This window comes from Phasianus colchicus, chromosome 15, assembly GCF_987193195.1.
Source record: "Phasianus colchicus chromosome 15, bPhaCol1.hap1.1, whole genome shotgun sequence".
Classification (NCBI taxonomy): Eukaryota; Metazoa; Chordata; class Aves; order Galliformes; family Phasianidae; genus Phasianus; species Phasianus colchicus.
The window spans coordinates 18,654,392-18,674,430 of record NC_143450.1 but is presented as its reverse complement, the minus strand read 5'-3'; the positions used below and the strand labels follow the sequence as shown (position 1 = coordinate 18,674,430).

Here is a 20,039-nt window from a genome sequence, read left to right as displayed (position 1 = left end):
TGTGTCAAGTAAACAGCAGCGTTCCTTCGTGCTTATGTAGTAGCAGAGTACAAAAGTTCGTCCTCTGTGTATATTACACCTTGTGCTATAGCCTCAATTTTTATCATTTACTGCTCAGCAAGTTTTTGTTTTTGTTTTTAAATACAAGATCAGTCTTTTTTTTTTCCAGGAAGCTGTAGGCTTGTGGGGTTTTTTTTGTTTGTTTTGTTTTGTTGTGTGAGAGTAGTAACATAACTCCCCTAGTTTCAGCATAATTTTCAGGAACTGTAACAAAATAAATGCACATGCTGCAAGCTACTTGCACTGGTTTGTTCTGATTCATGAATGGCTTTTTACTCAGACTTTACTTAAGAGTACTAGCCCAGATTTCCACTTGGTAAATAACAGTTGCAGCGCACAGTTCTGAAAAGTTCCCTGGAAGATTTTTTGCTAACCCAAAACACTTGTAACACATACTGAGAAAAGAAAGTCCGTATTTCACAACAGATAAGCCTAAGTGATTAAACAGTAGATCTTAAAAATGTTAGGCCAAACACAAAGTGATTTCAGTCCAAAACAACGTACCTGTGATATTCCATTAGTGACAGCTGGTCTCAATACCGATTTATTCTGTCGATTAATACATGGACAGTTGGCTTTTATACCCCATTTGCCTCGTGCTGCATGAACCATGTCTCCAATATTGTAAAGGGCTGGAATAATATTTAAATCTTTAAAATCACACAAAAATTTAAAAACATGGCTTTGACTAAAGTTCAATGCCTTCTATTTCTTTTTGAATTATTATTGATAAGTAACTTTAAAACCATGTGTTATAACATGACATTCATCTCTGAACAGCGCAGAAAATTGTGCTAATTCTAGCTTCTAGGACCAAATATGTGAAGAGTCAACACTGACTGTTTACTTTCCCATGCCATCCCTCAAAAGAAAAAGATCTTTCTTGAAAAATAATCAAGAATAATCTTGAAAAATATCAGTCAATTATTGATGAAACTGAAAATAGCTGAGCATGAACAGTCAAAATCATTACCAGAAATTATCACTTGGAATTCACAACATCATCTCATTTGTGCTACCATTCCTTCAGCACTTCTGCCTATAGAAAATGGAAGCCTCCTCTGCATCTAAGCTAGACAAGGCAACAGCTAGAAAACAGATTATTTTTTTTTCCCCACTTGTTTGCTGAGAATTGGGACAAAATTGCTCCTTTCAGCCTTCAAGCATTACCTGTACCAGGAATGATCTGTGTTGGCATAAGGTTTTCTGGTTCATGAGACTGACCCTTTGCACATTTCAGCCACGAGAAGACTTCCTCATCACCAATCTCCTCTGTCTCTGGAATAAAGACCAAAAGAACCACCCAAATTTATTTAAATACATTTTAAGAGGTTAGAACTGGAACTACAGTAACTTCTGTTCCCCAGGTTATAAAACTACCAAATTCAATTTATCTCTACTAGTATCTTAGTTCCCTTCTTGCCTCAACTTCTGAAGATCATATTACTGTTCTCATAGGGTAATTCTAACTTTTCTGGTAACCATCTCACAAGTTTTTTCCACAAGGAATACCTGCAGATCAGTTTGAAAAAACAACAAAACTAATGTTTTCTGTGCTTACATCCACTTAATAAAGCTAAAAAGTTACAAATGAATAGATTGAAAAGTAGCCGACAAATTTTTATTTCACAGAATTGCTCATGTTGGAAAAGGCCTTAAAGATCGTCAAGTCCTACCACAACCTAACCATACTACCCTAACTCTAACAACCCACCACTAAATCATGTCCCCGAGCACCACTTCCGAACGGTTTTTAAATGCATTCAGGGATGGTGACCCATCCACCTTCCTGGGGAGCCTATTCCAGTGCTTAACAACACTTTCTGTAAATAAGTTTCTCCCAGTATCAAACCTAAACTTACCCTGGCACACCTTGAGGCCATTCCCCCTCGTCCTGCCACCTGTCACCAGCGAGAAGAGACCAGCCCCACTGTCACTGTAAGCACCTTTCAGGTATTGGAAGAGAGCAGTAAGGTCTCCTCTCAGCCTCCTCTTCCCCAGACTAAACAGCCCCAGTTCCTTCAGTAGCTCCTAGTAGGGCATATTCTCCAAAACTAGATTGAGCCCATAAATGCAGAAAGAATTCTTTCAGCTATTTCCATTACGCCCTAGTTAAGAACATCTTGAAGAACACTATGCTCTTTTTTGGTGTATTCTGACAGTAATTTCATAGGTTGCAGTATGCAAAAATAAGGAAAGTTTAACCTATTTTAATAACATGTTACTTTTATAATTAATTCAGTTCTCTCTGGCAACTTATTACAATAAGTAAACAGTGGGACTCATGTTTACTAACATCCTATTTCATATATCTGCTTCATAGAGCAACATAACTGTCATTAGTAGACCTACATTTATTAAGATGGTAGAGTGTATGCTGACAGTGGACCAAAGCTGTCCCAATGCAAATGCATACAAAAGCACCAGAAAATCACTTTCGTAAACACAGTGTACCTTTGTTTTTTAGCAACATTCGTTTTCCTGCATCACAAACCTGAGCACATCAAGGAATAAAAAAAAAATTCCAACAACTCTTTTGCACAGAAAGCAGTTCTCTGCAGCGTCTGCTTACTAGTCCATCTTGTGATGGCTCAGAATAGGCATAGTATTATTTAACTCTTATATCTTCTCTAAGGAAAACACAGAGCTACACAGCAGTCTGTTCTAGTACGTACCCTATGCCTACTGATTGATGTTAAAATTTTAATATAAAAACTCTAATCAAATAGATAGAATACAGGTATTTAAGGAAACATAGAATGGAACAGCATCATGTAAGACTGCACTGCTAAAAATTCCAAACCTATAGATTCCCATGCCAGTACTTACCACTCTTCTGCAAAACCTTCAGCAACTTCCTAGAAACCATCACCACTGAAAGCCAGCTATTTCAGAGATTACAGTAGGGAAAAAAAAAATTCTAGTTCTCACCACTACGTGGACGATTCTTCCTCAGCCGGTAACAGTCCAGACAGACCCCAAATCCACACTTGCGACAAACCCAATGAATATTGAATAGAGTTGTCTCACATACATCACACATTTCCCGCACACCGCGTACTGCTCGCTTCCACGCCACTTTCTCTATAAACAGAAGGAACATTAGGAATTATTGCTTTGACGTTCTATATTTCTCCCATCTAATGAGAATGTCACAACATTGATAAACAATTCACAGACACATGATTTGAGGGCAGAACATAAAAACACATACTTTTTAATATCCAGAGACATGTTTTGAGTCGGTAGTCTCTTGACACTACTAACATCACCACTTTTAAGTTGTAAGGCCAAATCCCAAAACACGCGCTACAGGAAAATTAAGCATTTCACAGAGTTCTGTAGAAACGGAAATTCAAGTAGCACTTAAGGAAGTTACAGGAAAACAGAAAACCAAAACACTTCTGCTAGTTTTAAGAACCAATAACGTGAGCCTGTAAAGTCTAAGTATTTAATTTTATTGATTGGATGAATATCAGTTGTTTGAACTTTGAATGCGTTTAGCGAAGAATGGCTCCTGCTGCACATTTAAAAAATGAGAGTGAAAAAATCAGAGCTATCCATATGATAGGCTGAATTGGATACATTAAAGAAATTTATTTCAAATTCACTTTCCCTCATAGAGGCAACAGCTGTCAACTAGTTGCTCAGCTGAGTCACTGCAAGCTGAACATACAAGCTGATCCTTACATGGAAAATCCTGTGCTTTATGATGTCCCTGAACATCAGAGGGACAGGAGTATGTTAAAAAAAGTTGATCATTAAAAGGAAGTTGGTCTCAAAGTGATAAAGCGTTTATTTTCATTTTCTTAAAAAAAAAACAGGTCAGATTTGCAACTTACTTTTCAAAAAGCAAATGCAATGATGTCTGGGAAAGTTACTATTAGCTTCCTTGGTAGAAATACTACACTGACCCAAAAGACAAACCTCCAACAATTACACACGCCTTTAAAAAAGTGAGTATGGCTGCCTTTTTTGGGAAGAGAATATCTTAAACAAGAAATAGCATTACTCTATTTCACTGCATCATATACACATTACACAGAGAAGACAGGAAAATAACACGCCAAAAGCCCTGCTTACGATGTGGCTCCACCATCATCATTGCTTCCTTTTCTGACATAACGAGCTGGCAAAACTGGTCTCCAACATTGGCAAGGATGTATTTTGAAGTCTCCAGGTCAATACCCTCTGCAGGGGAGGAGGAAGGAATCCACAGACTCATGGCATCAGGGTCACTCTGTTGTGGGTTCAAGAAACCCTCTACTCTTAAAATACCTTTCCGGGTAAATATAAGCCTGCAGAAAACAGGATGAAGTAACTGGGAATCTGCTCAACAACCTTTAATTTAATTAATGCCATCTACATCAAAATATAAACAATAAGGAAAAAAAGGCTTGAGCTACAGCATTATTGCAGTGAATCTATTATGCAAATCCAAATAAAGCAGGGAATAAGACACACAAAGGCAAGGGCAGCAAAACCCAACAGAATGAATTTCTAGATCTCAATACATGTTGGTGGGAAATTCACACACAAGAGATTGTTACAGCATGCCACAGTTCTATGCTATTAATAGAACAAGATGACAAAACCCAGATTACTTGGGCTGCTGAAGATACTGCTGTAAAATCATGTATGGTTCACACTATATTTAAACTCAGTAGACAGTTATTTCTCAGCTTTTGGGAAACCAATATTTTAGTTCTGGCTAGTGTTGCCAGCACTTAAAAGCTGTTTAAACCATTCACATCACAAGACAGACAAGAATATTTATTGTACCTACTCTTCTTAATGCCATTCTTCATGCAGATGAGAGAACTATTTTTTATCTATAACAGTTGACACCAATAGTTCTCATGTTGCAAAACTTTTGACAAATTAGGAAAGCCCGAATAACTTCAGCCATTATTAAAAGTAACTTCCTTCTTCAGCAGAGATAATCTACACTTTAACCTCAATGCAAATTAATTTTTAACAAGTTCAGAATGTAGATATAATCTTTATGGGATAGTCAACACATACTAAAATTTCACTTCATTTCAATGCCTAAAAACAAGCAAAAGTCCTTTTCAAATGATGCCTCGCACTCACTAGAATGGGTAGATGAAGTGGAAGAGAAACTGACTGGTCAAAGATCTGACAGGAAACTGGACATGAGCCAGCAGTGCACTTGCAGCCTAGAAGGCCAACTACATCCCAGGTCACATTTAAAGAGGAGCGGCCAGCAGGGAGAGGGAGGTGATGTGATTGCCCCTCTCCACTCCACTCTTGTGAGGCTCCATCTGGAGTACTGTGCCCCCAGAATGGGTCTAGAGGACGACATTAAGATGATCAGAGGGCTGGAGCACTTCTCCTATGAAGAAAGGTTGAGGGAATAGGTTTGTTTAGCTTGGGGAAGAGAAGGCTCCGGAGAGATCTCATTGTGGCCTTCCAGTACTTGAAGGGAGCATACAAACAGGAGGGGGAACAGCTGTTTATGAGGGTGGATAGCAATAGGACAAGGGGGAATGGTTTTAAATTGAAACAGGGGAGGTTTAGGTTAGATATCAGGAGAACATTTTTCACTCAGAGGGTGGTGAGGCACTGGAAAAGGTTGCCCAAGGAGATTGTGGATGCCCCATTCCTGGAGGCAATCAAGGCCAGCCTGGGTGTGGCTCTGGGCAGTCTGGTCTGGTGGCTGGTGACCCTGCACACAGCAGGGGGGTTGGAACAAGATGATCTTTGAGGTCCTTTTCAACCCAGACCATTTTATGATTCTGTGATGATTCTACAATAAGCATTACAGAGAGAGAACACAGGTGATGTCCTATTCCTCCTATAAATCAATTCTGTACTCAACTTAGAAAACCTAGTAAAACGTTAGCCTCATGATGACAATATTGTCACTTAAGTGAATTAAAATTGTATCTCTATTCTGAATTTGTCATGATAGAGCAAAAGAGCAGTTACTGCATACAAACTGCTATTCAATAAAGCAAATTCAATCTCCCAAGGCTAAGTATGGCAGCCCCCATGGTTCCATCCATACAGCTATACTTTCTAACAGCAACTCTTCTTTCACCTCTCCAACTGAGAGTGAGGGAATTCCAAGCAGCTGACACAAATAAACACAAAACAGATAAAATCTTCATTATCATACCCAAGGAAATTAAGTAAAGAATAATTACTTTGTGCTTGGACCTGATCCAAGCTCTACATTTAGACTACGTAGGAAGGAAGGAAGGATTTGAGCACCTCCGGAAATGGAAGAAGCGACATGCCACAGTTGAGTCATCTTGCTCTTGCTCCTTAAATTTGCGGTACCGCTCCAGACGGCATTCCCGGCACTTGTGCAGATGTGGGGCTACATTGATGCAAGAACCATCTTGGAGAAAAGGCTCACCTGACTGCTTCAGCTTCCTCACCTTACTCATATCTTTCAGCACAGACTGGCCAACTGGGAGAGACAGAGCAGAAGTAAAAAACACCCCAAGAATTATAACAATAAAAAAAAAAATCAGTTAACTGCAACAGCAAAAGGATACTGGCCCCAGTAAACATATCTGTATTTTTGTAACCATGCCAAATTAACAATACTGTCCATTTCATCACACAAAAACTTCTATTAGTCTTCCACATACCACCAGAACCAGAGTTATAATAAAGTAAGAAGTCTCTGGAAAACGAAGGGTTACCCAGTTAAACTGGGCTACAGAAACAAAGTACTTATTTATTAACAGACATCTCAGCTTTTGCTCTCAATCTCAACAATCAACTAATTTGAATAATACCTATAGCCCATTCTCAATGACAGCAGGCACTTTCAATTAGGATGCAAACTGTCAATAAAATTAACAAATTCACACCAAAAAGACAAATCTTATGTTTTCAAGTCCACAGGCTACCAGTTTTGTCCTGACATACATATTCTTGAATAATTCTTAAGGCAAACATGCTAATTCATATACAAGAAGCACTAAGCTTTAGCCTTGTAAATATCTTATGTTGGCTATTCACAATAAGCAAGCTTTATATCTAAGGCTGTTTCACAGAGTTCATTATACAGAAGAAATCTTAGCATTCCACCCCTTTATGTTTCCAAGACACCCTGCATTCACCTTTTAGGGGAGCCGTGCGAGGCCGGCCCTTTGGGGCTTGTTTCCCTTTTCCTTTCCCCAGCAGCAATTCAGCATTGCGCTCTGCATTGGGACCTAGTTTTGCCATCAAGTGGTCTGGGATGCCCTTCATACACGCCTTAGCTTGCAACTGCTCTTCAGAGTCACTTAAATCTGAGAGGTCACTATTGGTACTGGAGTCTGAATCCTGTTTAGATGTCAAGCTCCGCTCATCTAGTGAGAATCTTTTCACAGCTTCAAAGGGGGCTTTGTTGTCCTGCATAAACTCAGCCTGTGAAGAGAAAAAGCCAGGTGGATGCCTGCCAAACACATTAGAAAAAGTTTTCAGAAGAGGATTGTCCTGCTGGCCAGGCCCAACAGCTGGTTTTTCTTCTGTTGGGCTAGAGGAAAGCGTGGGCATCTCAATAGGCTGTGTCAGGTTGCTGGTTGGTGAGCTGGAACGGCCATTCCCTGCAGTGGAAGGACTCTGAACACCAACCGAAGCTGCTGAACCAGGAGTACTGGACATCATCTTTGAGGAATCAGTTGTTATGAACAAGGTTTTCTTCTTAGCTAGAGAGTCTGTAGCTGTGATCGATTCTGGCCAGCCAGAAGCAGTCTTATGACCCACAGATGTAGACAGAGTAGAAACCCCTGTCTGAGATGACGCAAAGCCACTGAAAGGACTAAGTTCCGTTTTCTCAGCAAATACCAGGAAAGGGTTTGAGGGTTCCTCTCTTGATAGTTTTGGGGGCTGTAAAAATAAGTTTTCATGACTATCTGGGGGGCGAGTATTCAACAAGCTTCGTGAAAAAGCTGGAGTAAGGGTGGGCATACATTCCACAGGCAGCTTCCGCTCCACAGAACTGCCAGACTGCGTGTCCGCTGAAAGAACTTTACCTTTGCAGACCCCAGCACCCACGCTTTCTGTGCACTGCTTGAATGAGTCCCGACTGGAGGCATCTTCAGATAAGCTTTCTGAAATGACCGTGAAGTAGTTACTGGAAGGTAGGTTTTGGGTCATGCACTGAAAAAACAGGTTCTTAGACAGATCAGAATCTTTCTGAGCCTCTTGTCCAGTACCACAACCAAAAACAAATCCAGAAGGCTTGCTTTCTGGAGTCACCACTCCATTTGACTGGCTTCTTCCACCTCCAAATGCTAAAGACTGGGAAGCACCTGGGAGAGAGATCCCAAATCCAGAGGAAGCTGAAAGTGAATTTCGAGAATTCTGAAACAAAATTAAAAAGCATTAGCCTGTTAAAGGATTCTTATTTGACTGAGCAAAACTTTAGCTCATTTAATTATACAACTAGCCACCCATGAAAAACTTGTAGCAGAAATGCTGCTAGATCTCTTTAATAATTCTGTTAGAGTAGTTTTTCCTACCTAAAAGGTATTGAAAATTTTGAGCTACTTTTATCAAATAATTATTTAATGGGCTCATTATTACTGAAGACACATGGAAAAATGAATACTTAATGACCTGACAGGTTTTAGAACAAAATTGCAACACAAGACAAATTGGGCTAATTCACTGAAAAATAAGCAATTTAAGATGCCATTCATTTTAGTTCCAATAGATAAACAAAGAACTTTAATTCATACTGCTTTTCAGTCATACACTCTCCTGTAGCAAACTCATCCTTTCCATCTTTCGCCATTTCAGTATTTGCCCTCCCCTAAACTCATCCTGATGAGTCTCTCCTGCTTAACCAGCATCCTTAAAACAATTAACTTAGTTTGTGAAGTTAAATAAACAAAATCCTCTAGCAGTTACTGAGCAGAGGGCTCCAAATGACTGGAGGCCACACCAGCTGACAGGCACATAGATGCATAAGAAATGGTTCCTCCCAGAGGACTACCCAATGTAAAGCACAAACTGCTTACATTTTTAAATATTGAGAAGTTTTCTCTCTTGCAAGTTTCCATCACTGTTAAGATAGATATTCATTTGTTCTCAATTTATTCAGATTTAGTAATTCTTACAGTCAAGCCTACTGTAACTGATTGTATTCTATAATTAATTCATCAGTTCTCTTCCTTTTTTTTTTTCTTCAAATTTCCACTTAGTAATCTTCACATAGAGAATACTCATAATAAGGGTGTATCTCCTCCTTTAAGTGCCAAGGTCCTTTTTCAATATTACAAGGGACAGTAAGAAAAAGGGGGAGACAAAAAAACAATGAGAGACATAGACCTGACCAGCACATGATAATAGATGCAGTGATAAGAACCAAATCTGGTCAGTCACACTAATTGATGAGGGCATACAAACGAGACTACAAAAGGCCTTAGTTTTGTGACGTTATCTGACTGAGGAATGTCAGTTTGGGAAATAAGGAAAAAAGGGAAAGATAGAAAACAATATATCAAGACACATCCAAAAAAACGAAACAAAAACCCACAAAACATGGAAGCAAGGACAAGAAACAAACTTCCCACTCCTGCTAATTGACAGGCTACCAAGAAACAGCTTTCAGCATGATCAAGATGCACTTTGCAACTAATAAGACTGAACTCGGGCAGGGGACAGACTGAGTGTAGGAGTCAACATCACTCTGAAATCTGTTGGGGGAACGTACAGGAAACGGGAGGAACAAACAATTGAGGTAGGCAGAAAAAGTGTGCAAAAGGGAGCCGTTAGAGCACTTTTCTGGCTGAGTGCAGAGCCTAATCACTGCAGTCTTCCTTCTCTTCGCAATCTTAACTATTCATTTCTCTCCCTTATCTGTGTGCAGTGTAAGGACCAAGTGATGGCTACTGGCGTGACCTGCGTAGGAGTGAAAACCAGTGCCAGCTACCAAAGCCAGATGAGAGGAGTTGGACAACCTTGCCTTCTGGTGCTCCAGGAGCAAGCCGGAGTCTCTTACTCCCAGGCACTAAGGCAGGCATTCTGTGCATTTCTAAAACAGCCTATGGGATGGAGAGATTATCAGTAGGAGAGAGGACTCACATCTGCATGCCTGGTGCCAACTGCTGGAGATAAGCTGGTGCAGGATGGACATCATTAGCACCTATTACACCGCAAAATCACATTTACATTGTTCCTTGCTATCAACCTCCATTTGTAGTAACTTCATCAATATATCAAGGTACCAAGTTCTCCCAGATACCAGAATTTCATTTTTTTCATTTTGAAGCCAAACAAGAATCTTCCTTCTCTTCCTTACTCCCTCTTGCTTCCCACAGAGCAGAGGCAAGTAGGGGATACATACCAAAACAGTAACTTGTCTCAATACAAGTTGTCTTTGCCAGTTTAGAATTACTACATTAAAAATTCTAACAGTTATTAAACAGCATGTGAATATGAATGCAAGCCAAGCTTATCAAGCAAGCTCAAGGACTAGATCACACTGTGATAAAGCATATAGCTCAGCCCAAAGCAATCTCAAGAACTATAGCTTCAAAAGAAACAACCAAAAATAATCACATCAATAAAAAAAACAAAAAAACTTGTTTGTGCTAGATTTCCTCCCCTAAAGAAAATACTGTTTGATATGGTGCTTTGGAGAAGAGGCGGCTCAGAGGAGACTTTATGCACTCTACAACTTTCTGAATGGAGGTTGTAATGAGGAGGGGTTTGGCCTCTTCCCCAGACAACAAACAGGACCCGAGGAAACGGACACAAGTTGTACCAGAGGAGGTTTAGGTTAGACATAAGGAAGAAAACTTCCCTCAGAGAGTGGACAGGCACTGGAATGGCTGCTCAAGGAGGTGGTGGAGTCACCATCCCTGGCAGTGTTCAAGAGGTGTCTGGATGAGGAGCTATGAGATATGGTTTAGAGGCTTGTGGTAGCAACGACAATGGGAGGACGTTTAGACTAGATGATCTTGCAGGTCGTTTCCAACCTTGTGATTCTATGATTCACTTCTGGCCTAGTGGTCTATCTGCAAATTATAAAGCCAGAACATTATTTTTATATTTTAATTTATTTATTAATCTAAAACAAGTAATATGGGGTTTTGGAGAGTAAAGGAAGGACACGCAGTACGAAAATTTCTCAGCACAATTAAAGCTGCAATAACAATAGCAACAGATACAATTCTGACCACTCACAATGAGAACTCGCTCACAAGTCTGATTTTATTTTATTCCTCTGAGCAGAGAACAGGAGTGAGAATGAACAACAAAGGTTATATTGTTATACAAGAGTTTCATTATGTAACTTTCCTGACTTCTGCCATCTAATTTCTGCTTTGTGTTTTTAAATGCTTATCTCAAGGTAAACGCTTTGCCTTTTCCTCTATCCATTAGCTAATACAAAAGACGTGAATGTAACTCATTTAACCTTTAGCAATCACCTTGGAATTCCTAATGCATCTCCTACAATACTACTTTATACTGTAGAAAACAAGTTTCTTTTCTGTCTTCCTTATAGAGATGGGGCTTCGAGTTTGTCTTTTTTTATTTGGTCAGTTGATTTAATTTTTTTTTTTTTTAAATAGGCCTTCCTCTGATTACTTAAATATTCCTTTTTTTTTTCCTCCTTGAAAGGCAAAAATAAAAGTTAACAGGATTTCCCTTCTATTATTCCCATTGAAAATAAGTATGCATAACTAAAAGATCCCTAAGCCACTACCACACCAAGCTCTTCAAACAAATTGATTCTGAAGGTACCCATCTCAAGTCTTCTAATTACTTTATTTTCAACCCTACACAGTGTATGATGCTATTGGCTCATTTTTCTCATATGGAGCTATCTTTTCTGTAAGAGAAACTGGGAATCTATAAAAGGTCCTCCAAATATAGCTTCATATAACTTAAACATTCAACTGAAAGTATATTTTCATGCATATTTGCCAATATGAAGACAAGAGATTTTAAGTAGGCTACCTTCCATGTGACATGACTAAATTGATTACATTAAGTGCAGTACTCTAAATCACTTTAAGGTTGCATTGTGTAAAAAGTTGCACTGGAGGCGTCATGGTTTTGTGATTCTCAGTCTTCAGACAGGATGAATAAAAAACAGAGTGCTAAAAAGTTATCTTTTAAAGGTTCTCTATTAAAAACTGTTTTCTTATGGATCCTTTCTTAGATCAAATGACTGAAAGATCATTGTTTCTGGAAGGGAGAGATTTATGAAAGAAAAAAAATAGTTTTCAGTTCCATGGGCACACTTAGTACTACAGACAAGTTCTAAAAGATCTGATGCTGAATACACATTTCTTCCTTGAATATGGCAAGATCACAGTCTACTCACCTCTCCCTGGATTTGCGTTCGGCCTGTTTTCAGTTTCTCCTGTCCAGTAATTGCTGGCAAACTAGTATCAGAGATTCTCACAGTTGTTGGTGTCAAAGCAGTCGTACTAACTGTGGTTGCAGAAGTCACTGTGCCTTGGCCAATCTGTTCCAGTGATTTTCCAGCTTCTTTACATCCAGATCCAACTAGCAATGCTTGTCCAGCCACAGAGGAAAATGGAGTGAATGGCACTGATGTGTCACCACCAACTGGCTCATCTTGGACTACTAATGTTCGGCCATTCTCTTTGGTGTAAGTAGCAAAGCGAATATTGCGATTAATTTGAGGAACAAATGAAGGCAACTGTTTGGCCCTTGGATCCAGTCCTGTTTCACTACTGGAGACTCCTTTCCAAGGACCTCTGCTTGCCTCAGCTCCATCACTACCGTTGCCATCCACCTCACCCCTCTCCTTTAGCTTCTTTGTTGCAGGATCACACCCAGAATCTGAAACATTTTTCCTCCTCCGGCCATCTTTTCCCTCAAAATTTTCTCTCTTCTTCTTTCCTTTAGATGACTTAGATGCTTTTAGGCCCCCTCCCTATAATAAAAAAAACCCATACAATCAGTAAACAGAACAAACAGGTCTACTTCTAAGAGCATTTTCTGTGTTAGAACAAGGATTACAGTAGCCTAAGCTTAGAAACATTTATTTTAATAACAAACTGACAGATCTGAAGAAGGATACAGTGTAAACAAGAAACATCAGCAGTTTTTTTTTGTGGTTGCTGAAGGAGGCTCTTCTTTTTTGCATTAGGGAAGGATCTCCAAAGTAAGCTTGTTAGGTGAGCTATTCTGCTGTACCACATGCCATATCATAGCAAACTCTATGAAATACGCAACATGGACACACTCCAACATAATTCTTGCTTGTGTAAGGCAGGTATTTGCACACCAACTTGTGCAACAAGTCTAATAACTATGGCTCTTTTCCAGGGCATACTTCCTGTCCATTACCCAAAGCCTGGAATTTTCAACTGTAGGATATACCTTATCCTTTAGCCTAGGGTAAAGGCACAGGTCCAAATGTTATCATGGCACCTCTAAACTGCAGCAATGAAATGCCACAAGTGTACCAGTCTGCTTTAGAGAGGCCAGAAGATACTTTTTAGAAATGTCTAGTAGGGTCTGTGGAGAAGCATAGGGTGATTCTGTTAAAAAGAAGGTCGTGAACAGAGACATTCTTTAGCAGAACATTATCTCTTAAAACAGAACAGAATAACACTGATCACTGAAACCCCCCCCAAGAGCCATGCTGAAGTTAGTAAAACAGGCCTGAACTAGAAAAAAAATAGATCGTTTAAAGAAAACTAATGTCCATTTCTCAAAGTGGTAACTGACAGAGGAAAGTTTTCTTCACATTACCAAAAGCCCACAGTGAACACAGCATCAGTGTACAGTTATTCTCATGTTCTCTTTTTTCAACACTTTATATAAATAAAGAGCTGAAATATTACAGTACCTCACTTGGAGAAGTGTTATCCATCACGACATGAATCAGACGAGGATCCACTGACTTCATTTCACCAGTCTAATTTTTACGCAAATGAATATTGAGGAGGTAGGAGGAAGAAGAGAAGAGGTTATTTTTTAATTCAGAGTACACAGTATCAACAGTAGGAGACCTTAAACACATGCTTGAATTCCTTAGCAATAACTAAAGGCTTTCAGTTTACCCTTCCATTTGTTCCATCTCTCTAGTTAAAGAACTTTCAGACTTGATTGCAAATTGTTTTCTTATGTATTTTTTTCTAACGAGCATCTCTAGGTGCATCTCACTGCATTTAACACAACTGTCTAAATCTGTTTTAGTATTGTTCTAGCATTCTGCAAATTCATGCTGCTAGACACAGAAAAGACTACATCAGTTTATGCTAATAATCCTCATCAGTACTTCTGCTAAGGCAGCAATGACTACCCAGTTTTTGTAGCAGTGCATGGAGGTTAACTTTTTATCTGACAGTAGATACATAGTAAGTTTGCTTCTTTCCCGGCATGCACCTGCTGAAAGCCTAACTTCAATCTCTCCAAAGTACCAGACTTATTAACCATACATTGTATATTTCTTCCCTGTGAATTAGCAGTAGATAGAGTATTCAAAGTGTAAGATTATTGCACATGTGCATAGGACTCAGTGGGCACACTCAGTGCATTTGTTCTGCACGCTTACTGCATATGGAAAATATGGAAAAGGTTACAAGGAAAAGAAACCTGCTGCTTTAAGAACATCCACACAGACCTACAGATTTATTTCTAGCTGCTCCTGAAAAAGGAAGCCATTAGAAGCAGGCTGCTGGTAAGGCTGAACAACTGTCAAACTCCACACAATCACGTAACGCAAACCAAAAACTGATTGGAACAGCCTAAGCTGGAGTACCTCAATCAATTCAGTTTAGACTACGATTTTATCTTCTATAATGCACTTATTTCAAACCAATTCCCCAGTCTGTCAGACAGAAGCTGAGAAATAGCAAAGGAAAACCACAGCATAACTGACCCGGAAAGAAGCTTTCCTTACTTCTATCTCATGAAGAATAACAGCTTCATCACAACGTGAGCTTCCAGGAAGAAACCGTATTTTAGAAAACTTAAAGCAGCACTTCATATTTTTACCTCAGTCACAGACACCTCCATGAGACGTGTTATTGGGTCTTGATGGCTCACAACACCACAGAGCCAGCTATTTTCATCTTCTGGTTGGTAAACTTTAACTCTTTGGCCTTGGATACTGTAAGGAACTGGAAAAGAAGCACTTTTGAGTTTATTTTCAAGAAAGCTTGGCATCATGCAAGATAAATATCATATAATAATTAGAGCCTGAACTCTTTTTTTGTGTACAGAAGTGTCAGCTTTCTAGCAGAACAAAATTAAAATGCTAAGTCTTCTGCTGCAAATTTTGCCGAAGCCAAGCATTCTGCTCTTGTACTAACTCCAAGCTACAGTAAAGACAAAATTCCTTCAGTTTACAAGGAGAAAAAAAAAAGTGAAAAATCAAAATGAACTTGCTCCTGACAAAAAAAAACAACAAACAAGTGTGGGATACTTGCTATGTTCTTTTCCTTTCCAACCTACAAGTCAGTAATTATGAGGCATCAACCCAGAAACGCAGTTCAGATGCATTAATTCCCTGAATAAATAGCACATAGTTCAGAGCAGAAACATATTTGTAACTGTGAAAATAACAACAATAAAAAAGTCAATATAGTTACACAAATATCCAGAGTCTCTAGATCAACCATTTTACTTCCTTGACATGGGGAACATGTCGTCTACAGGAAGGTTTACTCCCAACCCACTCCCACTCTCCAAAACAGCCTGCAACATATTCTCCTTGCAGATTAAAAAAAGTTAATATTAGATAATGAAAATTATCACAGTCCACCAGTCCGTATCTGCAGGAAGAAAATCAGAAGCCCAACTGGAACTCTACTTGGCTAGTATAGAAGACAATTAAAAATACTTTTATAAATACATCAGGAGCAAAAGGAGGATTAAGGAGAATCTCTAAGCTTAACCATATATGAGGGCAAGAGCAGTGACAAAAGATGTGGGCAAGGCTGAGGTACTTAATGCCTCTTTTGCCTCAGTCTGTATGAGTAAGGTCAATTTTCAGGGTACCCAGCCCATCAAGTTAGATGATGGTGACAAGGAGCAAGATGAAGGCCCTACGATCCATTCAGAAGTCTACACAGGCAGATGTGATTTGCCCAAGAGTACTGAACAACCTGGTATAAGTGCTGGGTAAGCCACTTTAAATAATTTAAATAGCCACCCTAGTTAACTGGGAAGGTTGCAGTAAGGAGAGGTTAGAGAACACGAATCCAATCTACCAGAAGGGTAAAAAGGAGGACCCAGTGAATTACAGGTCTGTCAGTTTGACCTCAGTCCCAGGGAAGATCACAGAGCAGATAATTTTGAGCATCATCACATAATCAATACAGGACACTCAAGTGATCAGAAGCAGCTAGCAAGGGTTTATGTTCTGCCTGACCAACCTGACCACCTTCTATGATAAGACAATCTGCTTAATAGATGAGAGAAAGGCTGTGGGTGGAGTTTACCTTGATTTTAGTGAAGTGTTAGGTTCTGGCTCCCACTATATTCTCCTGGAGAAACTGGCTGCCTAAGGTACGGACAGGAAGATCTGTTGGATGAAGAACTGGCTGGTCAGCCAGGCTCAAAGTGTCACTTAAATGGAGTTCAATCCAGTGGCACATCCGAGGTCTCACTATTTGGGTCCATTTTATTAACATTTTTGTCAACGATCTGGTTGAGGGGACTGAGTGCACCCTCAGTAAGTATGCAGACAATACTGAATTAGGCAAGACTGCTGATCTGCTTTAAGGTCGGAAAGGTCTGCACAGCATCTGGAGAGGCTGGATTGATGAGTCAGTCAAGCACATTACATTCAACAAGGCGAAGTGCTGGCTCCTGCTCTTGAGTCATGAACAACTCTACGCAGCAGTACAAACCAGGAAAAGAGTGGCTGGAAAGCTGTCAAGCAGTGAAGGACTTGAGGCACTGGTCATTAGCAGGCTGAATGCAAGCCAGCAGTGTGCCCAGGTAACTAAGAAGGCCAAATGTCATCCCAGTCTGCATCAGAAACAGAATGTCCAGCAGGACTAGGGAAGTGACTGATTGACCCCTTGCGATCAGTTTTGGGTCTCTCACTACAGTAAGGATATTGAGTTACTCAAATGCGTGCAGAGGAGTTGTTTAGTTTGCAGAAGAGGAGGCTGAGGGAAGACCTCATCACACTGTAACTATCTGAAAGGAGCTGCAGCAAGGAAGGCGTCAGCCTCTTTTCTCCGGTAACAAGTCACAGGACAGGGGGAAAGGATCTCAAGTTGCATCAGAGAACATTCAAACAAGATTTAGGACGAATTTCTTCATGAAAAGGATGGATTCCAAAAGGACAATTCTGAAGTTACTAGGTGTGTGTGCTATAATGGGATGATAATAGCAGGGTGGCAAAGTCTTTGGCTACAGCAAATGAGAACAAGCCCAAATGCAGCAGCCACAGATGCAGAAATGAAGGAAAAGAGCTGCTTACCTTTGGAAGGCCTCAGGTAGGCAGAGATCTCCAGCAAGAGATGTGCTCACCTCCACTGCCAACCCTTAAATGAAGGCTGGGAAAGGGTTGATCCTGGTTCTACCTCTTCCAATCACTCAGATACATTGCTTGCACCTGAGATCCCCTAGGTTGGCCCTGCCTTCCCACCAGGTGCTCAATCATTGTTTCAGGCCATGACTTAGCACTGCCACTACACTTGGTCACTCACATAATTTATATCAATACACATTTCATTAAAGGAAAGGGAACCAAGTAAGTCTCCATTAAGAATTTTATTTGCCCTCAAATATAATACAGAGGCCTACCTCTTAGGGGGCTATCTGAGCAACGAACCCAAATTCTGGATGTAAAAAAAATCACTTTAGCACTAGAAAACCACAATGTGACAAGCAAAACCTATAAAAAGAATTAAATCCTAGAATGCAGCCTAGATAACAGCTACAGTAGTAACATTATGCTGAACAGGTACAGTCATGCAGTATTTTAAACTTACATGATTCATGCATTAAATGTCAAAACACCAGAATGTGATTTGATGCAACAAAGGAAAAATTTCTCTGATCAAAAGATCAATGAATACAGAGTAACTTAATCTCTAAATTTCCAGAATTTAAGAACAGCACTAAGCTTTAAAAGAAACTCAAAACAAGCTTAAAAAAAAAAAGAAATCAAGAAAGTCATAGGTACATGGAAGTTACAAATCGTATTCTGTGCTACCTTAACCACATATTCAGTGATAAAATACAGATTTTTAGTTGTATCTTAGCAAGGTACTAATTGGTAGCTGTCACAAAATAATGCTCCTTTAAATGAAGAACTTAAAAAAAGAATAGAGAAAAGCGATCTTCCAAACCAAACAGCAACAGAAACTATTATTAGTCTCCTTCACAAATCCCAGAATAATCCAACTGTTACACAACAGTCATAGTAGCCCTGAGGAACAAAAACCAGTCTTACCTCTACTAAATATCTCCTGAAGTTTCTGGTCACTGAACAATGAATTGACAGATTCTCTTAGCAATGGCTGTTCCTGCAGTATCTGATTCTGACTCTCTGTTCCCATCTGCCAACAATAAGCAATTTTAACATACAAGTAGAATGTTTTAAGCTAAGAAAATCTCCAGTTTTTGAGGGACAGCTCTTCTTGGTCTGCTTCCAAAAACCAAAACAACAAAAAAGTAAAAAGTAACTGCAACAGAAGTTTCACTGCTATCAGCTACGCAATGTTTAACTGCTAGCTCATCAAGTGAGCAATGCAGGCAGAAATTAGGACTTCTATAAAGCAGACAGGTCAGCATAAGTACCTGGAAAAACATGGAATGAAGCCCAAGACATGTTAGGCTAATGAAAGGAGACAGACAATAATTAACAATACAAAAACAAATTGCAAAAAATTGGATCCACTTCTTCATTAAAGCTCAAAGCAGAACTGAAAATGTGTTTTACTGGATCAGTACAAAAATATTAAAAATTGACATGCATAGCATAAAGTTAAATTTTCACCACATCTGAACAAATACCTGAAACAATCGTAATCCACTGGCATCAGACAGGAAACGTAAGTGTCTGTCCAGAAGAAACTCCACTGGGACCACAGAGCCTAAACCCAGCTTATCTACTAGAGGAGTGAAGGTCTGTAATGAACAAAAGAAAACAAAGGTTATAAAAACAACTGAACACACACAGACCAACAACAGTCGTCTTCATCTACTACTTAAATATAACAAAAAATTAAGAAGTTTGATTTCTAAATCTGCACTTCCCAGTGCCTGAGTTTTAGTGCAAATTATTACTCTAGGTCTCAGCCAGTATTTCTTGCAAGTGTAGTATATTAACATTACAAAAGAAATTGTAAAAAATTGTATCCACTTCTTCATTGAAACTCAAAGCAGAACTGAAATTATGTTCTACTGTATTTAATTCTCCATAGGTGTCAGCTTAAAAAAAACACCTTTATATGTGCAGCTTCCTCTGAAAGTAACGCCTCCTATTTGTTTCCATACAAACAACAACATACAAAAAGCACAGCAAATTCTGTTACAAAACACTATTTTTCAACAGTCACCACCATTAGCTATATATTCTTGCCAGTGACAAATGAGAGTCTACATGGTGTGCTCATAAAAATCTACACTGGAGAGATGCCCCACTGTCACCACTGCTGAAACACACCATCCAACCCTCACTATGCTGACATCCACTCTTTGGTCTCCCTAAACATTCAGCAAGCACCAATTAATGTCAATGGATGCATTTTTTTTTTTTCCCCTGCATGAAGGAATTAAATTTCATACCCTTGCTTAATATGCACTTCATGTCAGAGGCCATTTTGACAAACTGCCTCTCTACTGCCATCTGTCACATGGCAACAAAATGTAATGCAACACTGGCAGGAAGGTTCAATCTCTGCTGTGATACCACAAATGTCTACCTTCAACATGGTGGGCCAATATCATAAAATAGGAAGCATTACTTTTGGAGAAGCCCTTGTTTTTCACATATAGCATCTGGAACAGAGGATTTTCATTCCTGCACAAAAATACATGTAAGCACTAAGAAGGCG

At 39.4% G+C, this 20,039-nt stretch overlaps 1 protein-coding gene across 4 annotated transcripts in view; it reads right to left on the bottom strand.

Moving 5' to 3' along the window:
• Positions 1 to 20,039, bottom strand: part of KDM3B (lysine demethylase 3B) — a 51,397-nt gene that overhangs the window by 18,429 nt on the left and 12,929 nt on the right. For all 4 annotated transcript variants that reach the window (XR_016471443.1, XM_031598527.2, XM_090151125.1 and 1 more), the window contains 11 exons: positions 18,997 to 19,110; positions 18,434 to 18,539; positions 15,016 to 15,140; positions 13,865 to 13,933; positions 12,365 to 12,943; positions 7,161 to 8,388; positions 6,298 to 6,499; positions 4,144 to 4,358; positions 2,992 to 3,144; positions 1,231 to 1,338; positions 565 to 692 (listed from right to left, as the gene is read on the bottom strand). Coding sequence is in view for 3 of the 4 variants with exons in the window: in XM_031598527.2 (XP_031454387.1) it covers positions 565 to 692; positions 1,231 to 1,338; positions 2,992 to 3,144; positions 4,144 to 4,358; positions 6,298 to 6,499; positions 7,161 to 8,388; positions 12,365 to 12,943; positions 13,865 to 13,933; positions 15,016 to 15,140; positions 18,434 to 18,539; positions 18,997 to 19,110 (3,027 nt within the window). In the remaining variant the exon portion in view is untranslated. The remainder of the gene's footprint in view (positions 1 to 564; positions 693 to 1,230; positions 1,339 to 2,991; positions 3,145 to 4,143; positions 4,359 to 6,297; positions 6,500 to 7,160; positions 8,389 to 12,364; positions 12,944 to 13,864; positions 13,934 to 15,015; positions 15,141 to 18,433; positions 18,540 to 18,996; positions 19,111 to 20,039) is intronic.